This window comes from Epinephelus fuscoguttatus, linkage group LG1 (genome assembly GCF_011397635.1).
Source record: "Epinephelus fuscoguttatus linkage group LG1, E.fuscoguttatus.final_Chr_v1".
NCBI classification, from domain to species: Eukaryota; Metazoa; Chordata; class Actinopteri; order Perciformes; family Serranidae; genus Epinephelus; species Epinephelus fuscoguttatus.
In genome coordinates this window covers 40,159,667-40,182,265 of record NC_064752.1, presented here as the reverse complement: position 1 = coordinate 40,182,265, position 22,599 = coordinate 40,159,667, and the positions used below count along the sequence as shown (strand labels likewise).

At 41.2% G+C, this 22,599-nt stretch overlaps 1 protein-coding gene across 1 annotated transcript in view; it reads left to right on the top strand.

The window, feature by feature from the left end:
- Nucleotides 1–7,442: 7,442 nt before the first annotated feature.
- The window catches only part of wnt4 (wingless-type MMTV integration site family, member 4), a 29,973-nt gene continuing 14,816 nt past the window's right edge, over nt 7,443–22,599 (top strand). Inside the window, exon 1 of the mRNA XM_049579967.1 lies at nt 7,443–8,107. Coding sequence (XP_049435924.1) covers nt 7,908–8,107 — 200 coding nt within the window. The 5' untranslated portion in view covers nt 7,443–7,907. The remainder of the gene's footprint in view (nt 8,108–22,599) is intronic.

Sequence of the window (22,599 nt, the reverse complement as noted above, 5' to 3'; positions counted from 1 at the left end):
ATAAAACCTGTGCTTTCCCAGAATGCCTTTGTGTCAGGCGTGTGTGCCAGCTCCTGTTACCATGGGGATAGGAAGGGTTGTGGGGGGGTGGTCGTTAGGGGAACATGTCCTGACTCAGACCTTTTCTCCCATGACCCCCCTTCACTGTGTTTCATGTGTCCAGTGAGAACACACTCTGTCCATGCCTCTGTCCCTCTCACTCACTGTCTTTATCTGTCACACACAGTCGTGCGCAGATGTGTGTGTGGGCTGCTTGCACACTGTGTGTAGCGAGCCCAGATGTCTGGGGCTCCATGGGGGATAATGGTTTCTTTCACAGGCAACGGTGTGTGTGTGTGTGTGTGTGTGTGTGTGTGTGTATGTGTGTGTGTGTGAGAGCGAGAGAGACTAAGAAGTGTGTGAGCTCGTGTCTCCCTCAGCAGTGGCACATGCTCGCAGCGATCTCAGCTCAGCAAACTGAATTGGAGTTAGTTACAACACACACACGCACACACACACACACAGCACTGGAGGGGAAGCAGTGGGTTGAAACTGCTGAGTGTTGGTGCGAGTGCTCGCATGCTTGTGTGTTTTGTGCAAATTAGATTTGATCCTGATTGTGAGCAGCAGAGGATACTTCAGGACACAGCAGGAGTTCAGTTCACCGCTGCAAACTGAGCACTCTGTCAAAAACTCGACATGTCTACTGACAGCTGTGTGACTGCTCAGCACTTAGATTGTCTAAAATACATACAAAACACGATTATGTTGTATATAAGAGAAGAAAAACACCTGTCAAGTTATTATTTAAATTTTTTTCTGTCTTTTACCCACTGATATATTAATTGTAGCAAAAAAAAGATTAAAAAAAGTAACTAAAATGGCACTTACATGTAACTGAACTGTAACCAAGACACTTAAGCTTTGTTTATACATATCGTTTGCATGTAAATATTCTCTTATGCATAGAAAAAGAGCTTACAGCAGTGTAATGTTCAGCTTTTGTTAGAAAATGTCTGGAGTTTTTGGTAAACATGACACATAATTGAATGTAATTTTACTCTGTTAGTTATTGTGAAAGGAGCTGTACCAACTCAATACTGTGCTAATATTTTTGAGGTAATGGGGGGAGGGTTCGCTGTTTTTTTCTTAAGTCAGAGGTACAGTCCAAAGAAAATATGAAATAGTTTGGAAGGTTCATGTTTTTCTGAAAAGTGAAACATAAAGTTCAGGCTCCAATAATTTCTGTGCAGTCCTTAATTCAGCATAATGTTTTGTCAATCATCTGTGTTGGTGAGTGTACCTGACCTGTAAGAGCAATTAATTTCAGGTACAGACTAAAAAGAAAAGAAAAGAAAAGAAAAGAAAAACAAAGACAAAGAGATCCAACTGGAATCATAGTGTCAGCAGTATCGGTCCCTTGATCCGGAATCGATGCCTATCACGTAGCACATCTGCCATTCTTGTAACACTTGTGTTAGTAAATTAGTTGATCTGTCCTGTTTCATGGTAGCAGCAGTAATTTAAACGAAAATTTGCATAACAAGTGACACCCTCTCCAGAGAAATTCAAATTATCTCATGTCATCATCATCAGGGGGATTCCCTATTGTAATTTTGAATTTTTTTGATTAATATTAATACTGAGATGCTATGTTACTTCATATTTCTACTTCTTTACAATACAAATATTATACTTTTCATATATTTATTCATATACAGTTTTGATTTATACAGGATTACACATTAAAGGTTCCGTGTGTAAGATTAAGTGACATCTAGTGGTGAAGTTGCAGAATTGCAGCCAGTGAAACTTGCGCTTTGTGCTGAGCCCTATCTAGAGCTGGTGTTTGGTTTGTCTGTTCTGGGCTACTGAAGAACAACATGGTGGACTCTGTGGAGGAGGACCTGGTCCATATGTAGATAAAAACAGCTCATTCTAAAGCCCCGTTTCCACCAAACACTTCTGGTATGGTACCTTTGGAACCAAAAGTAACCCTTCGGACATGGTACCTAGACCCCAGGTCCATTTAGTGTTTCCACCGCAGACAGTACTCTTTCATGTGGGTGGGGTTGTTGTCACTCACTGCTCCGTCCAGCTCTCGCTTTATTTTCTCATCACCGGTGAAAGAGAGGAGTCTGCACCTCGTTTATTGTCCACAGAACAGGGTTGCACACCAACATTTTCAGAACAAAATAGAATAGGCTGCAGTGAGTCTTTCTCTCCATAGGGTATTTAAAAAATAGTGTGTTTGCGCATTTAGTCTTTCTCAGGGAAGCTCAGGGGTTTAATGTTGCCACAGTCGACAGGAGCGATGCTCCATGATGCTTTTTGTTCTCTCCAAGTGAGGATTAGAATATATGCAGTTTATAATCTGGTCAAAATTAATATATTTTTTAAACACTTGAAGATCCACTCGTCACTAACAGTGTATGTTGTCCAAGAGAGACAATAAAAACTTATGAAATAGTCAGAGTTGTCACACTGAAATTTAAGGCGTGTTGATGGGATTACGTTGTCAACTCATGCATTGAGTAACATTACAAGTAAACATTCCACCTTAAAAGTCACAGGCAGTCAGCCCATTGAACTAAGTTATTTTTTCCCAGGCTACAGCTGCTGCGAGGCAGCAAAACATCCTATATTTTGTAGTTATAATTTACTAATACATGTAAAACTCTCCACGGCATGACCAGTGGTTACATAACCCTCAAAACCAGCCACAACTCAGCCCTGAGCAGAGTGACCATCTGCTATTGACCAGTCAACGGAGAACAGTGTTCCCAACTCCACCTTTTGGTACTGGATCTGTGTGCTAGGTACCCCAACAGAGCGGACGGTAAAGAACGGTTCCATTGGTACCATCCACAACTTTTCACAGTGGAAACGGGAAAAAAATGGGTACCAAACTGAGCTGGACCATACCAGACTGCTTGGTGAAAACGGGGCTTTAGATAACAAAAACACAATAAAACTTTGTCTCAGGTGATTGTAAACTGATGAAAACATGGTTGTAAAAATTATATTCCATTTCTGCCAATAGATATCCCACTAAATCCTACGAAATGGAACATTAAGGGGGAAACTACACTGCACTTATTTGACTGGTGCACTTTATCCTACCTTACATTACAGATTAAGATTTGAAATACAAAACATGATCATTTTACAGAATATTGAGGATTGCTATGGATCAAATTTGCCTTCTCTATTTAAGGTTTATGAGACAGTTTAAATTTGCCGCACAACATTTAAATGCAAGAAGTGACATCTTTATATGACATATAATAATAAAATAATGCAACTGATTCCACAGCATGAGCACATTTTACTTGCATGCAGGACTTTTGATTGTGTGGCATAGCTACTTTTACTGAAAGGACGTGAATACTTCTTCCACTAATCAACTGTTAGTTGAACTGCCATACAAGCAACCGTATTATTTGAAAACGCTTTACACAGTGGGCACACTCTCTCCGTTGCACTTCATTTCACTTTGGTTTGGCTGCTGCTGATTCATGTTGTGCACATGTTGTATCCATTAACAAGCCATTTAGTTTGGTTTCGACATTGCAGCTCTCATATGTGTCTGTTGCAACTCAATTTATTGTAGGATTTTCTTTAATCGAGTACTTTTCTTTTTTTATTTCTTCTCTAGGGAAAGCTTGAATGTAGATGTCTGACAACAATATTACCAGTCTCACATTTTCCTACATTTCTCACTCACAAACAAGGATTTGTCAACCATAGCTGTATAAGATGGTGGTGTGATAACGAGGCAGGTTACATTTCAGTCATGTAAGAGCATTCAGTGAATTGTTGATATCCTGCTGATCATCAACAGGCTCCTTTGCTCACTTCCCCCCTCTGTTGGCCAATCAGCAGCAGAGCGGATGCAGGTGACCCTTTGAGAAACTCTCTGGATGCACTCAGGGATGTTGTCCACTTCATTTGGTTTCACCTCTGGATGCCGAAGCCTTCACAGAGGCAGACTGCGCGGCGGCAGCTCTCAGTCTCACTCCGTAATGCGTGGTGAGCTTTACACACTCCCCTGAGCTCGGTGCAGGTGCCATCTGTCTCATTGTGAAGCAGAAATGGGTTCAGTGGGAGCAGGAGTTTGGAAGGAACTGTCAGCCCAGAATGTAGGTCAGCAGGTTCCCACACCAGCTCTGCTCTGCTGTCCAGAAGCTTCGGCTCTGCGGCTTTTTCTGAAGAACCTGCAGACTTTCCGCTCAGATGAGGAGAAAACTTTAGAGCCCCTTGTCAGTTGGTGTTTTCGCTGTTTAGTTGATACTCTGTATTTGGGCTCATATTCAACTTTTTTTCCAACGCTGAATTCATTTAGTTTGGCTGCTGCAGCAAAATCTCCCCACAGGGAAAAATACACATTTATCTTATCTTTAAGTATCCAAAATCAGACAGATGACTTGTCTTACTCAATGCTACAGTGTTTGTGTGTGTGTGTGTGTGTGTGTGTGTGTGTGTGTGTGTGTGTGCGCGTGCGTGCGTGCGTGTCTGGCAGCCAGGAGCCACACTGCACACAGCTGGTGGCGCGGCTGCAGCGTCTCGTCCCAGCAGGGTGTATTCTTAGCTCCCTAAAACCCAATAAGTGAAATGAGATTAGACGACACACACACACACACACACACACACACACACACACACAGACACAACCCAAACCTCAACCTCAACCGCCACCACCACCCACACATGAACACACATACAAGCTTAAGACTCAGCCCGTGTGTGAAGAGCGGCTGCTGCTCAAGTCTCCTGTGTATGTTATTTCTTGTTCTTTCCACATCTGCAGGTCGGGGCTGAAACAGCTCTGATGTCAGATGTTAACATACGTGTTGATGGTCTCAAACCACTTCACATCCAGTGTTCCTGTCATATTTCTCCCCTATAGCTTTACGGTTGGAAAAGTCATCTTATATGGCTGCATCATTCCATTTAGATTTCGTATGCATTGTTTAATACATATTTCATCCAAACATCAGCCCATAGTTGTTGTGTGTGGTAACTCCTCTCTGATAGAATTCACTATAATTTGGGTTTGAACAAAGCGTAATTGGTATCAATAGCACCACCAGACTCGTGGGCGTAATTAATTTGCGCCTTATTTATTGATTTATTTGCAATCATGCAAACATTTTCATAGGTTTTATTATGTATTTACTATAATGTATAGCTCCTTGCTGTGCATCTATGCACTAAGCAGCTCTTATACTGCGATTACTGAATATTGTATATACGTAATATCCCATTTTATCTATGATATAATATTTTATAATCTATATTACATTATACCAGTAGTTCTCAACCACCAGGGCCCGTGAGGGAGTTCCAGGGGGTCCCCAGAGAAATGGGTAATAGTTCATTTTCACTATTTAACTTGCTGTAAAAGTGAATACAATGTGAGTAAGAGCCCTAATAGTGACTATTGTGATCATAGGTTTCACTTCCTCCACAGTTATCTCCTCAACTGTAGTTAACAACTACAGAATTCTGGTTTTAATCAGATCTAACAACCCAAATCTTTTCAGATGGAGTTACCTGTCACAAAATCTTATCAAATGGAGATCAGACCTAATGTGGTCCTTGACACAAAAAAGGTGGACAACCACTGAATTATACTATATTATACTATATAATTACATTATACACTATATTCTATTATTTCTGTATTGATTGAGACATAGATATATATCATCAGTTGCCATATATTCTTCTCTGTTGCATGTTTTCATGGTACTTTGTTTTATATTATAATATAATACTCTTACACTGACGCTGGCTATTGGCTGCTACCTTGGCCAGGTCTCTCTTATGAAATGTTCAATCTCGATGGGACTTCTTGGTTAAATAAGGGTTAAATTAAAAAAATAAATAAATGTAATATTACATTATATATACAATATAACTTGGCTGGTGTAATATAATAAAATATCTCTAGCAATTCTTTATTGTGCTACACTGCAGTTTTTAAATTTCAATTTTTTTTTTTTAATTCAAATTATTTTTATTTTTATTAATCTCTTACTTTCTCTCTATTTATTTATTCCTCTCTGTCTTTGATCTTTGTGCTTCAACACCAACGTTCCCCCTCTGGAGATCAATAAAGGATTTTCTTATCTTGTCAGATGTATGTATTATATTCATTGGATTCATACTAATATAAGCAGAGGGAACAAACATATATATGTATGTACAGTACATATACATGTGTTTTATGTACACAGACACACTTATACACAAATCTAAGGCAAATCATAGCTGGTCTTTTGGTGCTTTTGTAATACTCAGTTTCCCTCCTGGAATGAATAAAGATTGATCTCCTCTTGTCTTCTCTCTGTACATGTCTCAGGTACAGGATTTCTTTTACTCTGAATGTTGAGCATCTTGGGCACTAAATGTCCTGTGGCTTGAATAAAGGTCTGTTGTCTTAAATGAACTTCTCAGACTCTGTCTTGTTCTTCAAATATACCCTCAAAGGTATAAAAGCACATAACAGCTCATCTTCATTGTGTTTTATCATTTCCTAATGATGCTTTTACTGAGTGCCCTGTTTCTCATGGCTGCAACATGTTCAATAGAAGTACATGTTTGTGCATCTTTTTATACACCTTTACCCATAATTCAGTCTGACATATTTGGTATATTTGGAAACTTTGGGATTCTCACTGGTGTTAAAAATAAAGTCCTGTGGGTTAGAAAAAGTCATTTGCAGTGATGGACGAGAGGCAGTGTGGATTCCTGTACAATAAATAAAGTACATGTGTATTTTTCTCGTGTATTTTTTTGTTATGTAAATAAAATATCAGTTTTCAGTCCTCCACCTCGCTCTTCTTCTTCTCCGCCAGGATCAGGTGAGTCATATAAAGTGCTTGGTTGTATTAGCCTCCATGAGGCCAGCGAGGCTGCCTCACCTTATTATCCTCCTACAACGTTTTCATCAATCAATAGTGTGTCGCTGACATTTGTCATATTATTGGGGATTTGCTGGTTTCAAATGCAGACATTTTGCAGCCAAGCTTTAAATAGCCCGCTGACCGCAGAATATTTGGTTGAGTGTGTGACAGGGAGAGTGAGGTGCTGCCAAGAAGTGTGTGCGGTTTGAGGAGTGTGTGTGTGTGTGTGTGTGTGTGTGTGTGTGTGTGTGTGTGTGTGTGTGTGTGTGTGTGAGTGTGTGTGTGAGTGGAAGAGAGCGTGTTTATGTGTGTGTTGGAGAGGAGTGGGGGTGGCTGGGGAGGGCATTAGTGAATGGCTGTGCTATTGCATCCTCCCAGGAGACCTCTAAAACACACACATTGTCCCCGTACACACACACACACACACACACACACACACACAGTACCTTAGCAGCGCACTAAACCCGCCTCCTTCATCCCAAAAAAAACTCCCATCTCGCTGCCATACCTCTATATCCTCGCACCGCCCCTTCACTAAAGTCAGCACACACACTCTCCTCTGCCAGACGCACCGAGAGACGGTGGTGTGTGAACAGGGGCCGTGCGTATTTACGCTCAGAGTGTGTGCATGTGTCCGGGGAGAGTTGGAGAGCCCGTGGCGCGCTGACACGAGAACCCCGCGTGTCTGAGAGCAGGACCCGGCACCGGGTGATCAGCTTCCAGAGAGGAGGAAGAACTGTCTGAGAGCTCCTTCATATTTTTGGGCTTTTATTGACTGCTTATCCACGCGCTGTCCCGGCTGGCGTTGACGCGCAGCTGAGAGTGAAAGCAAACAAGTTGATTAAGAAGAAGGGTCCGATTCAGCTCGAGCGGCCCCAGAGTTTTGATCGTATTTTTAGCATCCTTCTCTTCCCCCTCTCCCCGTCCCTTCTGAGCGCGGAGTGGCAGAGGGAGGGACGGGAGAACCGGGCGGACGGACCGTGAAGCTGCGCGCTTCCCCGGTGGGTGATCCACTGGATGCGGGACGATGGATTAACAGCCCTCCACGGACCCTGCCGCTGCCTCTTTTTCACCGCCTACCCCCTGTCCACCTCGGGATTATTTCAGCTCTCACCGACCTCCCCGAACCTCCCTCTCGAGATGACCGAGGAATATGTTTTGCGGTGCGTCCTGATGCTCTGCTGCGCGCTCCTCTCGGCCAACGCGAGTAACTGGCTGTAAGTTGGACTCCTCGTTTCTACTCTTGATCTTAGAAAGCGGACCACATCTCTCACTCTTCATCACCTCCGCTGTTATCATTCACCTGCCCTCCTTCTGTTCCTCCTCATTTTCACATGTTCACTCTTCTTCTGTCCTCTTTCCCTCCGGCTCAGTGGCTGCTCAGGTTAATTGTTAACCATCAGACACACACGCGCACGCTCTCTCTCCCACTCTGGCCCAGACTTAATAACTTACCAACACCGCTACATCCCCCCGCAAAGACCTTTACAAAAAAAAAAAAAAAAAAAAAATCACCCACAAGTGAAAAAGCACATGTTCCTCTTGGAAAGGTGCAGCTTTTCCATATAGGTGAAATTTCATATTCTTAATTGAAACATTTTATACATGTGAAAAATAAGTTTTATGTGTGAAACTAAAGGATTTAAGGGCTGGTGGAAATGTGACAGTAATGTGCATGTGCAACCTGGAAGTAAAAAAGTTTACAAAGTTGGTGTCAGGTGGGATTTTTAATGGTATCCTCTGCATCCATCTGTTTGCCCTGATAACCCTCAACCACAGGCATAGATTTCGTAGGGGACACATAGGAGACACGTCCTCCTCAATATCCAGAGCATGAGCCCCCTCTCCAATAAAAACATGACAGTAGCTGAGGACTTTTATTTTGATAAAATAAAAGATACTTCTACCACAAACTGATGCATACAAGGCACAAATTAGTACAGAAACAAGAAGTGTTTGATGCTCGAAATTCCCTGGTTGAGGACCCCCAAACCTCCCTTTCATATGCGTACCCCCAATGTTGAAACGACCTCTACTCTCTTGCCTCAGCTAATTTGCTCAGTATCAGAAGATTTTTCGAATGATGCTGTCAGGACCTTGTAGAAACAGTTCAGTTTTTTAAAAGTGCAGCCTGTAAAACTTAATGTGCTAATTTCCTTGTAAATGGTGAGAGCAAATTGTGAAACTGAACAATTGTTGACTTTGGAAACGCTTTAAGGAACTGTGAGACCAATTAAACCTCTGACCTGCAGTCTTTTTCTCATTGGTGAAATAATGTGACAAAAAAGAGGCACATAAACATAAGCCTATGTTCTTAAAAACACTTTTTTTCATAGTCCCAAGTTTGTATTTTGTCATTACTAACAGCCTATTGTATGTCAAGAGAAAGACAGATGCTGATACTGTTAATATTAAACAGCTGTGGGACCGTCTCAGCTGAATAAACAATACCAAAAAAAGAGTATTCAATTATAAAACCAAAAGACATAAATATCCCAGCAAATTATTTGAGCCTGAACACCACAAGGATATTACAGAGATACTAAAATACTTAAAATACCTCAATAAATAAAGTAGAGTAACACCAATGTTAGTTTACCATTGAATCCTGCAGGCAGACACAGAGTGTGTGAATGTAATAGTAGAAATATAGGGATATCTCAGGAGATAAGGGAATCTGAAAAGTGCAACGAGGTCATTACTCATGCTGGCCCATGTAGGGATATTTTATGGTTCATTCATGTATTTGATGTGGGGGCTGTAAAGCAGTCACACTGCAGGGGCTCTAACACACAGTGTGACTCTGTAGTTGAAGTGCGCAGTGCCACCTCTTCCTGAGGCCGGTCGGTTGGGTCGCATGTGTGTGCCTGCTCTCCCGGCAGCCTGTGGGAGGTGGTTAGGTGGGTTTCTGCATTCCTCCACAGGCTCCGCTCCATTTTCTGCTGCCATTCATTCCTCGTAGCTTCTGCAAATTTACAAGCAGCGCTCATCATTTAGGGAGGACCTTCCTGTTCTCTCCGTAGAATCGAGGCTCAGGTGGTAAGAATTACATCTGATGTTATTATTATTCGACACAGTTCCTTACTCTTATCATCCTCCTATAGGGCTTAAATGTGGCTGCTGAGCCAGATAGTTTCTGTTCACTGACTTTCGTATTTGTCTTTTTATTTCACTTCATTTCTTTGCATTAACACCTTTGCAAGATTTATAAAAAGATCACAAGAGCCATGTGTGTTTACATCAGTCTGCGCTGCAGACGGCCTAACTGATATCCCTGACCGATTCATCAGAAACAGCACCGTCTACCATGAACTCTGTCACTGAGTGCAAGGTAATTGTGCTGTTTGGGGCTGAAGGCGTGGTGACAGCAGCACAGAGCAGGCATGTACAGGCAGGCTACCGAGTTGCCAGTCTGCTCACACTGTTGAGGAAAATGTGTGTGGGGCTGGTTGGACTGTATCTCAGTCCTCAACACCTCAACTAACTCACAAGCTTCGGCTTAACCTCCACGCAGCAGCAGGTACATGCAGGGTCAAAGGATGGGGAGCAATTAGGAGAGAGATTATCGGGCTGTAGAGCATGCAACAAGCCTGCTGTATATAGAGAGCAGTTTACCAGACTGTTCATTACAGTTAGTCAAATGAACATCCCTCTGTATCTCTGCTGTTTGTTTGCCGTCATCTCTCTCATGTCATTTGTACTGTCAACCATTCACCATAGCTGCACAGTTGTTGGATCAGCTGGTCATGTTACTGATGTCACAGTCAGGGTGACAGGTCAGAATGTTGCACACTATTACAGCTTTGATCATGTAAATGGCATACTCTGATATTTCAAATTAGGCCTTATTCAGAATAAAGCTTTTTCTGATTAAAGGCCCAGTGTATTGGGTTAAGGGGGATGTATTGGCAGAAATGGAATATAATATTCATAGCTATGTTTTCATTAGTTTAAAATCACCAAAAAATAAGAATCATTGTGATTTTCAATACCTCAGAATGAGCTGTTAATATCTACATACATACATATATACTTCCTCCACAGAGTACACCGTGTTGCTTCTTCAGTAGCCCAGAACGGATGAACCAAAAACTGACTCCAGATCAGGACATTCACATTTTTGCCTTGGCAGCCGTAATTCCTTGACACACTTGGAGCACAGAAGTTACAGTTAGTTGCAATCTGCAACCTCACCACTAGATGGCACTATATCGTACAAACTAGACCTTTAAGATGTGAGCTATGTCAATATTATTTGGGTTTTAGGAGCATTCTGTGGACATGTCTACAGTGCATTCAGAGTATGCATATCAATTGGGGTTTTTACTGCAGTTTGTGAACTTTTGCCCGTTTACAGTCAGCTTTGTGTCTTGTCATGGATATGTTGTGCAACCCAACAGTCTGAAGGCTGGTGAAGAGATACATGCCCCCAGAAAAGCTCACATCAGAAGGAGAAACACACCTACTTTAAGAATAGTAAAAGACATGGATATTAGCAGGTTTTTATATATATATATGCAAATATCATGACGTCAAGCTTTTCAAGAAGGTGGTTGGAGGAATGAAAGAGGGAGGATGAAAGAGGGAGGCTGTGGTTCCACAGTCGAACAAGTCCGCCACTGGTGGAAAAGAATGTTCCACTTTTTTCACATTTTAACATGATAAATGACATGGTAGGGTACGTCAATCAGAGTATGCACGGCTGCATGAAAATGAGAATATTACTAGAATACTGATTTTCATGCCATGTAAACAGCTTAAGGTAGATATTGTCTTTTTCGAAATGAGGGCAAACACAAAAATATTTTGTGCATGTAAACGTAGTCACAGTGGAGAATTGTTTATTACACTAGTCCAGATTTCTTTTTTTTTTAAGATATTTTTTGGGCATTTTTAGCCTTTATTTGACAGGACAGACAAGCGTGAAGGGGGGAGAGAGAGGGAGTGACATGCAGCAAAGGGCCACAGGCTGGCGTCGAACCCGGGCCGCTGCGGCAACAGCCTTGTACATGGGGCGCCTGCTCTACCACTAAGCCACTGACGCCCCAAGTCCAGATTTCTATCATATGTGCTTATTAATGTGCAAGAATTTTATTATAAATACAAAATATATTATTACATAGTTGGGTGAAAAGTTGTGTCTTAACTCATGTTGCTAAATCAAGTTTCAGACCATCAAAGTAAAATTCGTCTGGTTTCATGATTGTTTGTGAAGAAAAATGATACAAATAATATTAAAAACTTAAAAATCTGTATCATTTTACTGATGAGTTAGCATCAGAGTTATTGACATTTTTCACTGTAGACACATCGAGCTGTTGCTACGACAACAGATTTGGTGGTGGATGATATCTGATGTCTGTTGTGGATGTGGTGCTGTTCGGACAATTGACCTCAGAAATGTGGATTTGGGTTCCTGTCTTTGAGAAATGCAGAGTAGGCCATGTGATCCAATCAGGACCAGGACTTTTGACTATAATTTACTATAAGCAGCAACAGCAACCGGAAGGTAACATGCGGAAATGGAACAAATGAAACAAGGTTTGGGCTGATCTCCAGTGATATTGAACTTTCACGCAGTTGGACAGCTCTCAAAATACAGATTTAGAAATAAATGCCTTCTGTTGTAAAGTTGTGGTCTCCAAACCCAAGCAGAGATGATGACATCACTGTGACATCATTAGGGATTATTCTCTCAAACTTGACAAAGCCCCTCCAGAGCCATGGAAGAAATCTTACAGCTGTTTTCTCAGGCTGAGTAGCTCTCCTAATGACCAGCAAACTAATCCTCATGTGTGAAAGTGGTGAAGTGCCCCTTTATCTGAGGTATAACAGTTCAGTCTGATTGTTTTGTTGGGTCGTTGGTTTGTCTTGCAACTTGGGTCAGTGTAGCCTGAGTGTCAGACTGAAGCTCCCAGAACCTTCAGTCTGATATGGCTTCCACTGAAGGCGATTTACAAGGGGGAGGGAATTAGATTTTTCCCTAACCAATCAGTAGAGATCAAAGACTCACCCAGAATCTGACGTCATTATTATCCATGCCTCGGGGGTGCCGAAAACAAGCGAGCATTGCCCGTTTAAAATGTCTCCGTAGTCGTGCACGCCCAGCTGCGTCGCCGTTAAATCCAGTTTAGCAGCTTCCTTAATTTGGTCCTCCATTTACGCGAGTAGTGGCGAAATACCTCGATAGCATCATTAATGTGGTCTGTAGGATCTGTAGCGGTCGCCATTGTTGCTATCCTCACCAGTTACCCACCGGCGTACAGCTTGACATCAGCGTGGCGCTGATTGGCTAATCGCTAGACCCCCGGCGTTCATTGGTCCGTCCAGCGTTTGGACGAGATAAATCGCAAATTCATTGCAGTATGCCAGACCAGAGATGCAAGCCTACTCAGTTGAGTGGGCGGGGTCTATGGTCTGGAACCAGGCTAGGGTCAGTGATAACTTCAGGATAAAGTAGATTTCATTTTGTAACCAAAATTAACAGATACTTGATGTTATATTAAAACCAGCAAGTGCCTGAAAGATTGTAACACTGTCTTAGAGATGTATTCAACAGTTGCAGTCTTCAGAAATCTTTGCTTAAAATTGTTACCTTCAATTAATCCTGCCAAAAATCAACCAGCTCTAGCTTCTCAAGTATAAATTTTTTCCCTCCTCTTTAAACTGACTGCCTTCAGGGTTTTGGACTGTTGATAAAATAAACAATGTTTCTTGGCTCTAAGAAACTATGACAGGCATTTTCTCTATTTTCTGATTTTCATTCATCAGATCATCAATTTGATATTCAGAAAACACTTTGAAGATGAATCCATAATGAACATAATTGCTAGTTGCAGCCTGTGTTGGAGATATATGGCAGATTGTTATTGTTTCTTAGATGAAACATTTCATAACACCTCTCAGCTGTTTGTACGTCACACCAAACCGCAGCCTGTTTGTTTACCTCACCTGTAGCTCTGCCTGTGCCTGTCACCTTTAGCCCGTGAGCCAGGATGCGATCGCTTTGCCAAATCTCTGTGGTTGCTGAGTCATGTTTAGTGTCCTACTGCCGAATAGGGATTTGAATGCTACTTTTCATTAATTTATCCGTCATCACCCTCCTCCTCCTCCTCCTCCTCCTTGTCCTCCTCTTCCTCCTCCTGCCCAGCTCCGACTGGTTCTGCTGCACCTGCACGCTGCTCCAGGGCTGCTGTGTGTGTGTGTGTGTGTGTGTGTGTGTGTGTGTGTGTGTGTGTGTGTGTGTGTGTTTCTGTGTGTATGATTTTTTAAAAAATTTATTCAGCATGTAAACTGGCATCTTCCCCAACGGTGGCACATACTCAGTAATTACAACACTGACCGCAGAAGAATGGTAGACACCTAACAGTGCACCATGCGTGCTCCAACTCACACACAGATGCATGCACAGGTGAACACAGTGTTAGAGAAGAAACAGGAAAGTTGTGTGTGTGTGTGTGTGTGTGTGTGTGTGTGTGTGTGTGTGTGTGTGTGTGTGTGTGTGTGCGTGAGCATGTGGGTTTTGAAATCAAATAATCTAGGAATGTACTGGCTAGTGAGAAATTAAATGAATGAAAGCAAGAGGACTCACAGAGGGCTTCACTTCAGTCTACAGGAGAACTTCACTTGTTTTAACCCTCTCTGCTACATTTACATTTAAGGAGTTTTATAATAGAGGTGTTGGCTAAATGTAAGAGATTCGATTCTGTAGTGATGACCAGCAACCCAAATACTGTAATAGATGTGACAGCTGTTGTGACACTTTATAGTTTGCAATGTTAGTAAGCTCCAACAGTTTAAAATTTACTCAGTACAGTTAACTCCATAATCTGTGTCCAGTCTTCTGAACTGCTCTGTTAAATTTGGTTGTGCATTTACAATGGTCAGCACTGTCACTATGATAGGTTTTGAAATTTGTCTGCTTTGTGCTGCAGGAGAAGGGCCTACTTGGTTTGATGTTGTGCAAAGCAGCTTAACCACAGCTGTCATTATAACACGTTTTGGCAAATTAAAAAGTAGCCTAAGCATCACAGCGTTAAATCCAACTCAAATTGCATTAATATAAGCAACATGACAATGTGATTAATATAATAATATGTTTATAAACAGACTAAAGGAGCAACTAGTGTCTGACAGGCTGTGTGCATTTAAGATTGAGGCCCATGTTGGCAAAATGAAGGAGACTACGTTTCAGTAGAAGTAGGAGGTTTGCTGTTTGTTTACCAGAAAGTTCATGTGTTTTTTGGGGTGACGAGTGGAAACATAGCAGAGTTAGTCTCTCAAGAAAACTAAAACTGTGCTAATATGACAACATTTTGAATTTGAAGCCAATGTAAGAGCCGTCCTAACTGACTGCAAACGCTGTTCTGAGCTGAACTTTCGTCGGGCTGTGTTTCTATTTATATCTGTTGCTCGCTTTGAAAGCACCGCAATGGACAATGAACGGCTGATACGTGAAGTTAAAATGAGGAATAATCTACACAGTATCTTCTTATTTCACCACAAAAACCTAAATAAGGTGCAGCTGCCAGGAGGCAGATTACCACAGAGCTAAAACTTTGTAGTGAGATAATAGATCATTGCTAAAAACAAGCTAGGCTAATTGTTACTTGCTGTTGGCTATATTGTATGTAATTTCCTGTAATCACAACATAAAATTTGTGTTTTCTGTTTTAAAATTTAACTTTACAAATGTAAGAAGATGGCAAGTAGACTACTCAGCCATCTTACAAGTGGTTACATCACCAGTCTGATCTGGAGCGCACAGCTGATAGCTCTGTGGTTTGTGCACATGATGTAACAGAAGTGGATATTCAATGGGCTCAGTGTGGACAGAGAGCTCCAGTGTTTTGTGATGCTGTGCGATAGTCAGACACTCGTTTTCTGATTGGACAAAGGGTCATTATATTCTACTCAGTAGTGGCTGCTGAGTAAAAAAAGTAAAATTCGGTATACCAGTCCAGTCCAGTGTTTGGCTTAATGTCAAACCAGTTTGAATCTTTTCACCCAAGCCCAACTCCAGCAGGGTGGCTCACATGTTTGTGTTACGGTGCTGGGAAAGATCGTGGTTTGGGCTTAAATGGGTACTTTAGATTAGACCAACAATATGGTGTGGGTTAAGGTTAGTACTTTGTTAAGGTTAGGGAACGATCATGGTCATGGTTAAAGAGATGTTTTGTTGAGCCATCCATCTTGACTTCCTCCCTCTGTAGACTTTGTTGCTCCATCATAATGTCACCTGACTTCCTCCATTGATCTATTATATTGTCATTGTGAGCATATTAACTTGCTGTCGTTAGCATTTAGCTCAAAACTGTTTACAGTTCAGAGTAGAGTTGTAAACTCTTACAGGGCTCTGAGAGTTTTCCTCAGAGGATGCTTGTCAACGGGACATGCAAAGTTTCAGATATGAATCCAGCAGCCCATTAGAGCAGGCGGTGATTCTATTTAGTTAAATTCACTTTTGTGAACATTTTAAAGCATCTTCCGTGCATTATAGCGCGCAATTTTATTTGTCATCATACTGATCCATACAATAACCATCTGCAGGTTCAAAGGGTTTACCACCAAAGTGCCATAAATAAAATGAAAGCAGAATTATGAGTGCATTCCATTTTTTTCATGTTGAATTTGTGCTGTGAAATTTTCCATGTTTCAGTCAGTTAGATTTGACTGTTTTACATGCAACACACATGTGCTGACAATCTGGCCATTTCTGCTGCTCAATATTTGCGTTGCAATGTAAACTTGATCCTGGTAATGATCCACGAATAAATTAGGATTTTTAAAATGACACTCTTTGGTATCTGGGAACACCCCTGTCAACTTTAACCCCAACAATCTTTATCTCACATCATGTTGCCCATCACAGCCACACATCTGTTGTATTGTATTTACAAATGTGGAGTCCCAGGCCACATTTTGGCCAGACTCGTTAAATAGATGACACGTGGATGGCAGGAATCAACAGTCCTGAGGGAGTTATTCATGGAGTTTTATTCACTGTTTTCATTCTCCAACGCTCCAGTTGATTTACAGTACATTCCAGTAGAAACTGTAGAATAATGAATTATAATCACATAAATAATGTGCACATAAGTACAGAGATTTCTGTGGTTATTTTCCAACAGTCTGGGGCTGGTTACATAAAATGGAACCAGTGGATCTGCTGTGTGTAATTGTGGCTTGACAGTGACAACATCACTCCAGTTAAAGGCTGCAGAACAGATACACGCTGCCTCAGATGGCTGTGAAGACTCACCAGTGAGTGAAGGAAAAGTTTTCAGTATATTATACAGTATGTGATTATTACAAAGTTGGTAACATTCTTTAATCTTTATTCTGCCCCACTGGCAATAATGCTATGATTGGAATAAAACATTATTTTGTCAGTATGAAAAATGCAGAATGAAATTGAGAAAGCAAGGCAAACAAAAAGATTAGTGTGATTTCGGATAAGTTTATATGGTAATGTCACGAAATAAAGTGACCAAAATATTATGGACCCACTCATTCTTGGCACCAAGAGTTGGACTGGCAACGCCACACTGAGGTTCCAAGACACCCCACTAGCACAGTCTAGGAAATAACCTCAGTGTGCCCTAGCTGACACTAAAATTGAGCTTTCTACCAAATTACTCAGTCAGATGTGCCCTTGTTTCTGATAACGCATTCTGACCAATTGCAGTGTCGCCGATGCATAACACCCACTGTCTGGTTTGCCCCAACGTTAACAATAGTAGCTGTGTCAGCACTGTTACCACTGTTAGCACTGTTTATTAAGTTAGCACCTTTGTTAGTCGCCCACTCAGCCACCTCCATGTTGACAATCAGACCCTTTAAAGAGTATAAAAAAACCCTAAACACTGACTTAAGAAAAAGTAACCATAGTGGTTGTGAATCATTTCTCTCACCACAGATGTGGCAAAAACAAAGGTTTCATCTGGCATCTGTCTAAAGAAAAGACAAAAACCAGAGTGACCTTGCTCAATTTCATTTATTTGTTTAGTTAAACTGTCATGAATCAGCTCAGGAGAAAGGATTAGAATGCTCATTTATTTACTCAAGAAAGGACATCCCCTTTAAAACCTAGAAAGAGTTGAGTGTTTGCTTTGAAACACTTCACTTTCAGTAGGGAACAGTGTGTTCAAGTCTGAATGCCATTTGCTACTGTAAACATGAACCAGCAGATACGGCAGCAAAGCAACCAGAATATGGAAACACATGTACGGAAGTTCATATTATTACTAAATGTTCTGGGTTAGGCAGAATAAATATCGTTTTCTCTCTAAACTGCCAAATACACTCCACATCTACAGTAGCATCATGGTGTTACACATATCACTGATAACTCACTAATAGCATGCCACAGTTATCTTTCTATACACTGTAGGATTAGAAGCACACACTGCTCTCTCTTTCTGTGTCTCCTTCCTCGGCATCTCTCTTTGTCTCTCTGTTTCTTTGTGTTTGTGTTAGTGTGTGTGTATGAAGTGCGTGAATATACATGCATATGTCCTGCACAACCATGGTGAGGTGCTAAAGAGATGGCAGCTGATGGGTAACCAGAGAAAGCAGAGACCTTGGCATTGCGGTACACACTGGCGCCTCACACTTCTTTCACACACACACAGACACACACATGAATGTGGTAAAGCTGTGGCATGTTATTTCGAGCCCTCTTGTCACCAGAGTGTGTACAATTATCGTGACACACTTGGAGCCACTGGGAACTGCTTATGTTGACCAGATTACCACCAGGACAGCTTGGGCTGACGAGGAAACACCTCGGCCGCTGAAAGACAAGAGACAGTTCTGGCAGATCAGCTGTGAGGTGCACAGGGCTTTTAGGAGGTGTAACATACCCTCTGACAGCCATGTTGGAGGGCTTATGCTTCTGGGCAACAATGCCTGGTAACAGTTTGTTACATTTCTGGATTTATATTTTTGTAATGTTTTTATCCTTTTTTAAGCACTCAATCACTTTTGTCATTCTATGTACCTTGCCTCTGGCTCTTGAGCTGCTGTAACGCGTGAACTTCCCTAGTGTGGGATGAATTCTCATCTCATCTCATCTCATCTCATCTCAAGATGTCTTGATCATATGCATATACATGTTGCTGTAAAACTGTTTTTACTTTGAGGCGTGGGACTTCCTTGACACTTGAAGGAGAGACAGACATGAGGTAAAGATACTGCTGAGGTTAAAGGGACAGGTGCGTGCAGGTGTTCTAAAAACAACTGGAAGGTAGTGATTGTAGTTTTGCACGCTCACCAACACATTCAGCAGTAGCAGTGACTGTGATACACAGCTCATGTAGGCAATTAAAGCTGCGTTTACACCAAAAACTTTATGTTTAATACCCTAAAAACTGTAACTTATACAGATAAGTACATAAAGTTTAGATCCATTTTGCTTTCCACCAATGACAATTCAGACCAAAGCATTGCGAGGAGAAACCATTTTAGAGCTTAGCAGAGAAAAGTTGCAGCAGGGTGAACTGGCCAGTCTGAGCTTGGCTCAAGCTGGCTGATGGTGGCACTTGCAACTCAGCTGGTCAAATCGCCGACAGGTGGTTTTAGAACATGAAGCAAATCACCTGTTTAAACAGCCAATTGGCTTATAGTGACGTCTGCTAGTCAAAAGTCAAAATGACTACACGGTGTGTTTGCAGGTGCTACGTCCCTGCCGAGCCCTCTCTTTCCATCCTAATGGTGTGTTGATGAAGAACGGTGGGTTGCCGCTGCTGCTCGCTGTATGTGCTTATTGGTCTGAACGGGGCTTTATATGTAGGCAGGGTTGTTTACCGATGGTAATAACCATCTCACTGCTCTCGCTGTATTTCCTCTGCACCTTAGTGATTGTGCATGGAACTGGTTGCAGGTCATTTTCAGAACAAAAAAGAACAGGCCACATTGACAATTAAGGGGATGTTGATTGATTCATATTGTCAACTCATGCATTATGTAACATGCAAGAAAACACTCCACCTAAAAGTTGCTGGTTGGCAGCCTTTGAGGGGCACAGTGAATTTAATTAGTTTTTCTGAGTATATAGCTGCCAACTGTTAACTAGAAAAGATGAAAAGGCAGCAATACATCCTTTGTGTGTGTGTAAAGCTGGTGTTGAGCCTTGTTGAAGACAAATTTCTGTAGCCTTTTGGTTTCAGACAATAAAGTTTCTATTCTATTCTATTCTATTCTATTCTATTCTATTCTATTTATTTAGGTATAGTGGGCTAATATATGGAAACTTGCCACTGTAGAAGCAGTGGTCACATAACCTTTGAAACGAGCAACAACTCAACTCGTCATAGGTCTAGTAACAGTCTCTGTTACAATCAATGAGATATTTTAATCACAGGTTTGTGGTTTGTGCATTGAGTCCTTGTAGAGCAAGTGTTGATTCTCTATAGACCAGTTAACAGATTGCAGTGTTTCTAGCTCTAGCTCCTGCAGTGTGCTAGGTACCTCAACAAAGCGTACCAAAAATACAGAACAGTTCTGTTGGTGCCATCCTCAGCTTTTGACAATGGAGACAACAATGGATAACTGCTGAATATATGTAATGAACGGAACTGAACTGAACCAGAGTGCTTAGTGAAAACAAGGCTTACACTTTAAAACTGTTAGAGTCCAATCACTCTGAGTCTTTACTCAGTCAAATCTGAACACACAACGGACAAATTGTCTTTTTACCCTTTTAATTTACTCACTCTGCACACATTTCATCTTGATCTTAAAATGAAAAGTTGAAGGAGTTTCTGTTCTGTTCAGCAGTGATAGTTAGATACCAGATAGGTGAGAACCACGCTGAAAACTCTTACCTCTTACACAGAGAGTTCTTTATACATACAAACTTGTGTACAACACACAGTTTATGCACGTGTGTTAACTGTGTAAATAGTTGGCAGGGGTGTAAATGGTGCATGTCAAAACCTGCCCACTGCACATGAATGATTTCAGTTTTACAAGCAAGCTTATCTCCTTATCTATCAGAACTGAATGTGAAAATAAAAACAACCATAAATTCATTTTTGACACTGTAGAAAAACATATCAATAACGCAATCACATTCTTTCCAGCTTATCCAACACACTGACAGTGTAAGACATCAAATCATTAGTCTGAGTAATTGTAAACTTCTACAGTTTGCTCCTCTTGAGTTGAAACCTAAAGTTGTCAGTTCATCCAAATTTAAAATAGTATGTTAGACTCTGTCCCTCCAAGTGTTCTGCCTTTACTGAATCTTCCCCCTTTCATATTATCCATGCTCTCTCTTCAGGCAACCCTTTGACTTCAAATAGGCAATGATTAAAACAAATTCTCTGACGTATGTCCTTGCGTAGATTTACAAAAACTGAAGATATATTTCTAATCTTCCATTTCTTTTAAAATGACTTGACATCTCAATGACACTCTAAGCCAACGTTGGCCTCTCTTACCACCTTTCACCTCACGCTTTGGTTATTTCAATGTCAAAACATAGGCAGCTGTTTATAGCAATGCTCAGACTGTATACATAAACAAGTGACTAATGAAGAAGGTCGAAGTTCTAGCAAACTGAGATATTTATCTCGGGAGTCGGTGGAGATTAAAACATAGCTAACAGGTGTTAGATTGGTCAAGTGATCAAACCCCAATGGGATGATGCTGTTGTTGTGTGTCTGTTGTTGAAGTAGAAAGTTGTAGAGTGTAACTTAATAATCAACTAAATCCCAAGAAAAATGTCGGTTTGGCATATTTTGCACACCACAGATATGTTACATTAGTACGTTATCATGTAGCCCATACATTGAAGCTTCATGTTGAAATTTCACATTTCAACAATATTGTGGTTAAATGTCTGATTAGGTTTAGGCAGAAAAATCCACTTGTTAATAGTTAAGAAAGATCATGTTTTGGCTCGAAATACCTGGTTTGGGTGCACAGTCCTGGCAGGTAAAGCAGCAATGTCTCGATAAAGACTTGTGGAAGCTGATTACTGTGGAGATCCTCTAACTTCTCCTCTGGTGTCCTTATCAGAATCCTTAAATTACAGTTTTTCCAGTACTTTGGCTTATGAATAAGTACCTGAAAAGTTAATGACATGAATGCATGTTAGCATACCATTGTCAGCATTAAGCACCACTTTGCCTCGCAGAGCTGCTACTTTGCCTCTGCATGACTGTACTCTACAATAAATGTTGGCATTCTATGTTTCTGCAAACCGTGGATATGTTACATTTGTACATTGTTATGTAGCAGGTATGTTGAATCTTTCAACAATGCTGTGGTTAATGTGTGGTTAGGTTTAGGCACAAAAACCACTTGATCATGGTTAGGAAGTTTTGGCTTGAAATACCTGGGGGGGGGGGGCATTTCGGGGGCACAGTCCCAGCAGGAAACACAGTGATGGATCCCTAAAAAACACCTATGTTACTTGGCTAAAAGCCACAGTCTTTGGGTTAGGGTTAGGTTCATTTGTTGGTCTTCAACTGTGATTTACAGCTTGGCAGCCATCTCGCCTAGGTGACATGCCATCCACCATCCCCTCCACCCCAGCTCAGCTTTTACTGTCTAGTTGTTGTCTAGTAGATACTCATTTAACAGAAAAAGAAAATGAGAAAACGTTTCAGCTTTTCAGAAAACTAAAGAAACTCTAAATGATTAAAAACATAAAAAACTAAAAAGTAGTATAAAGAGTCCGTTTCAGGAGGCAGGTTGGGAT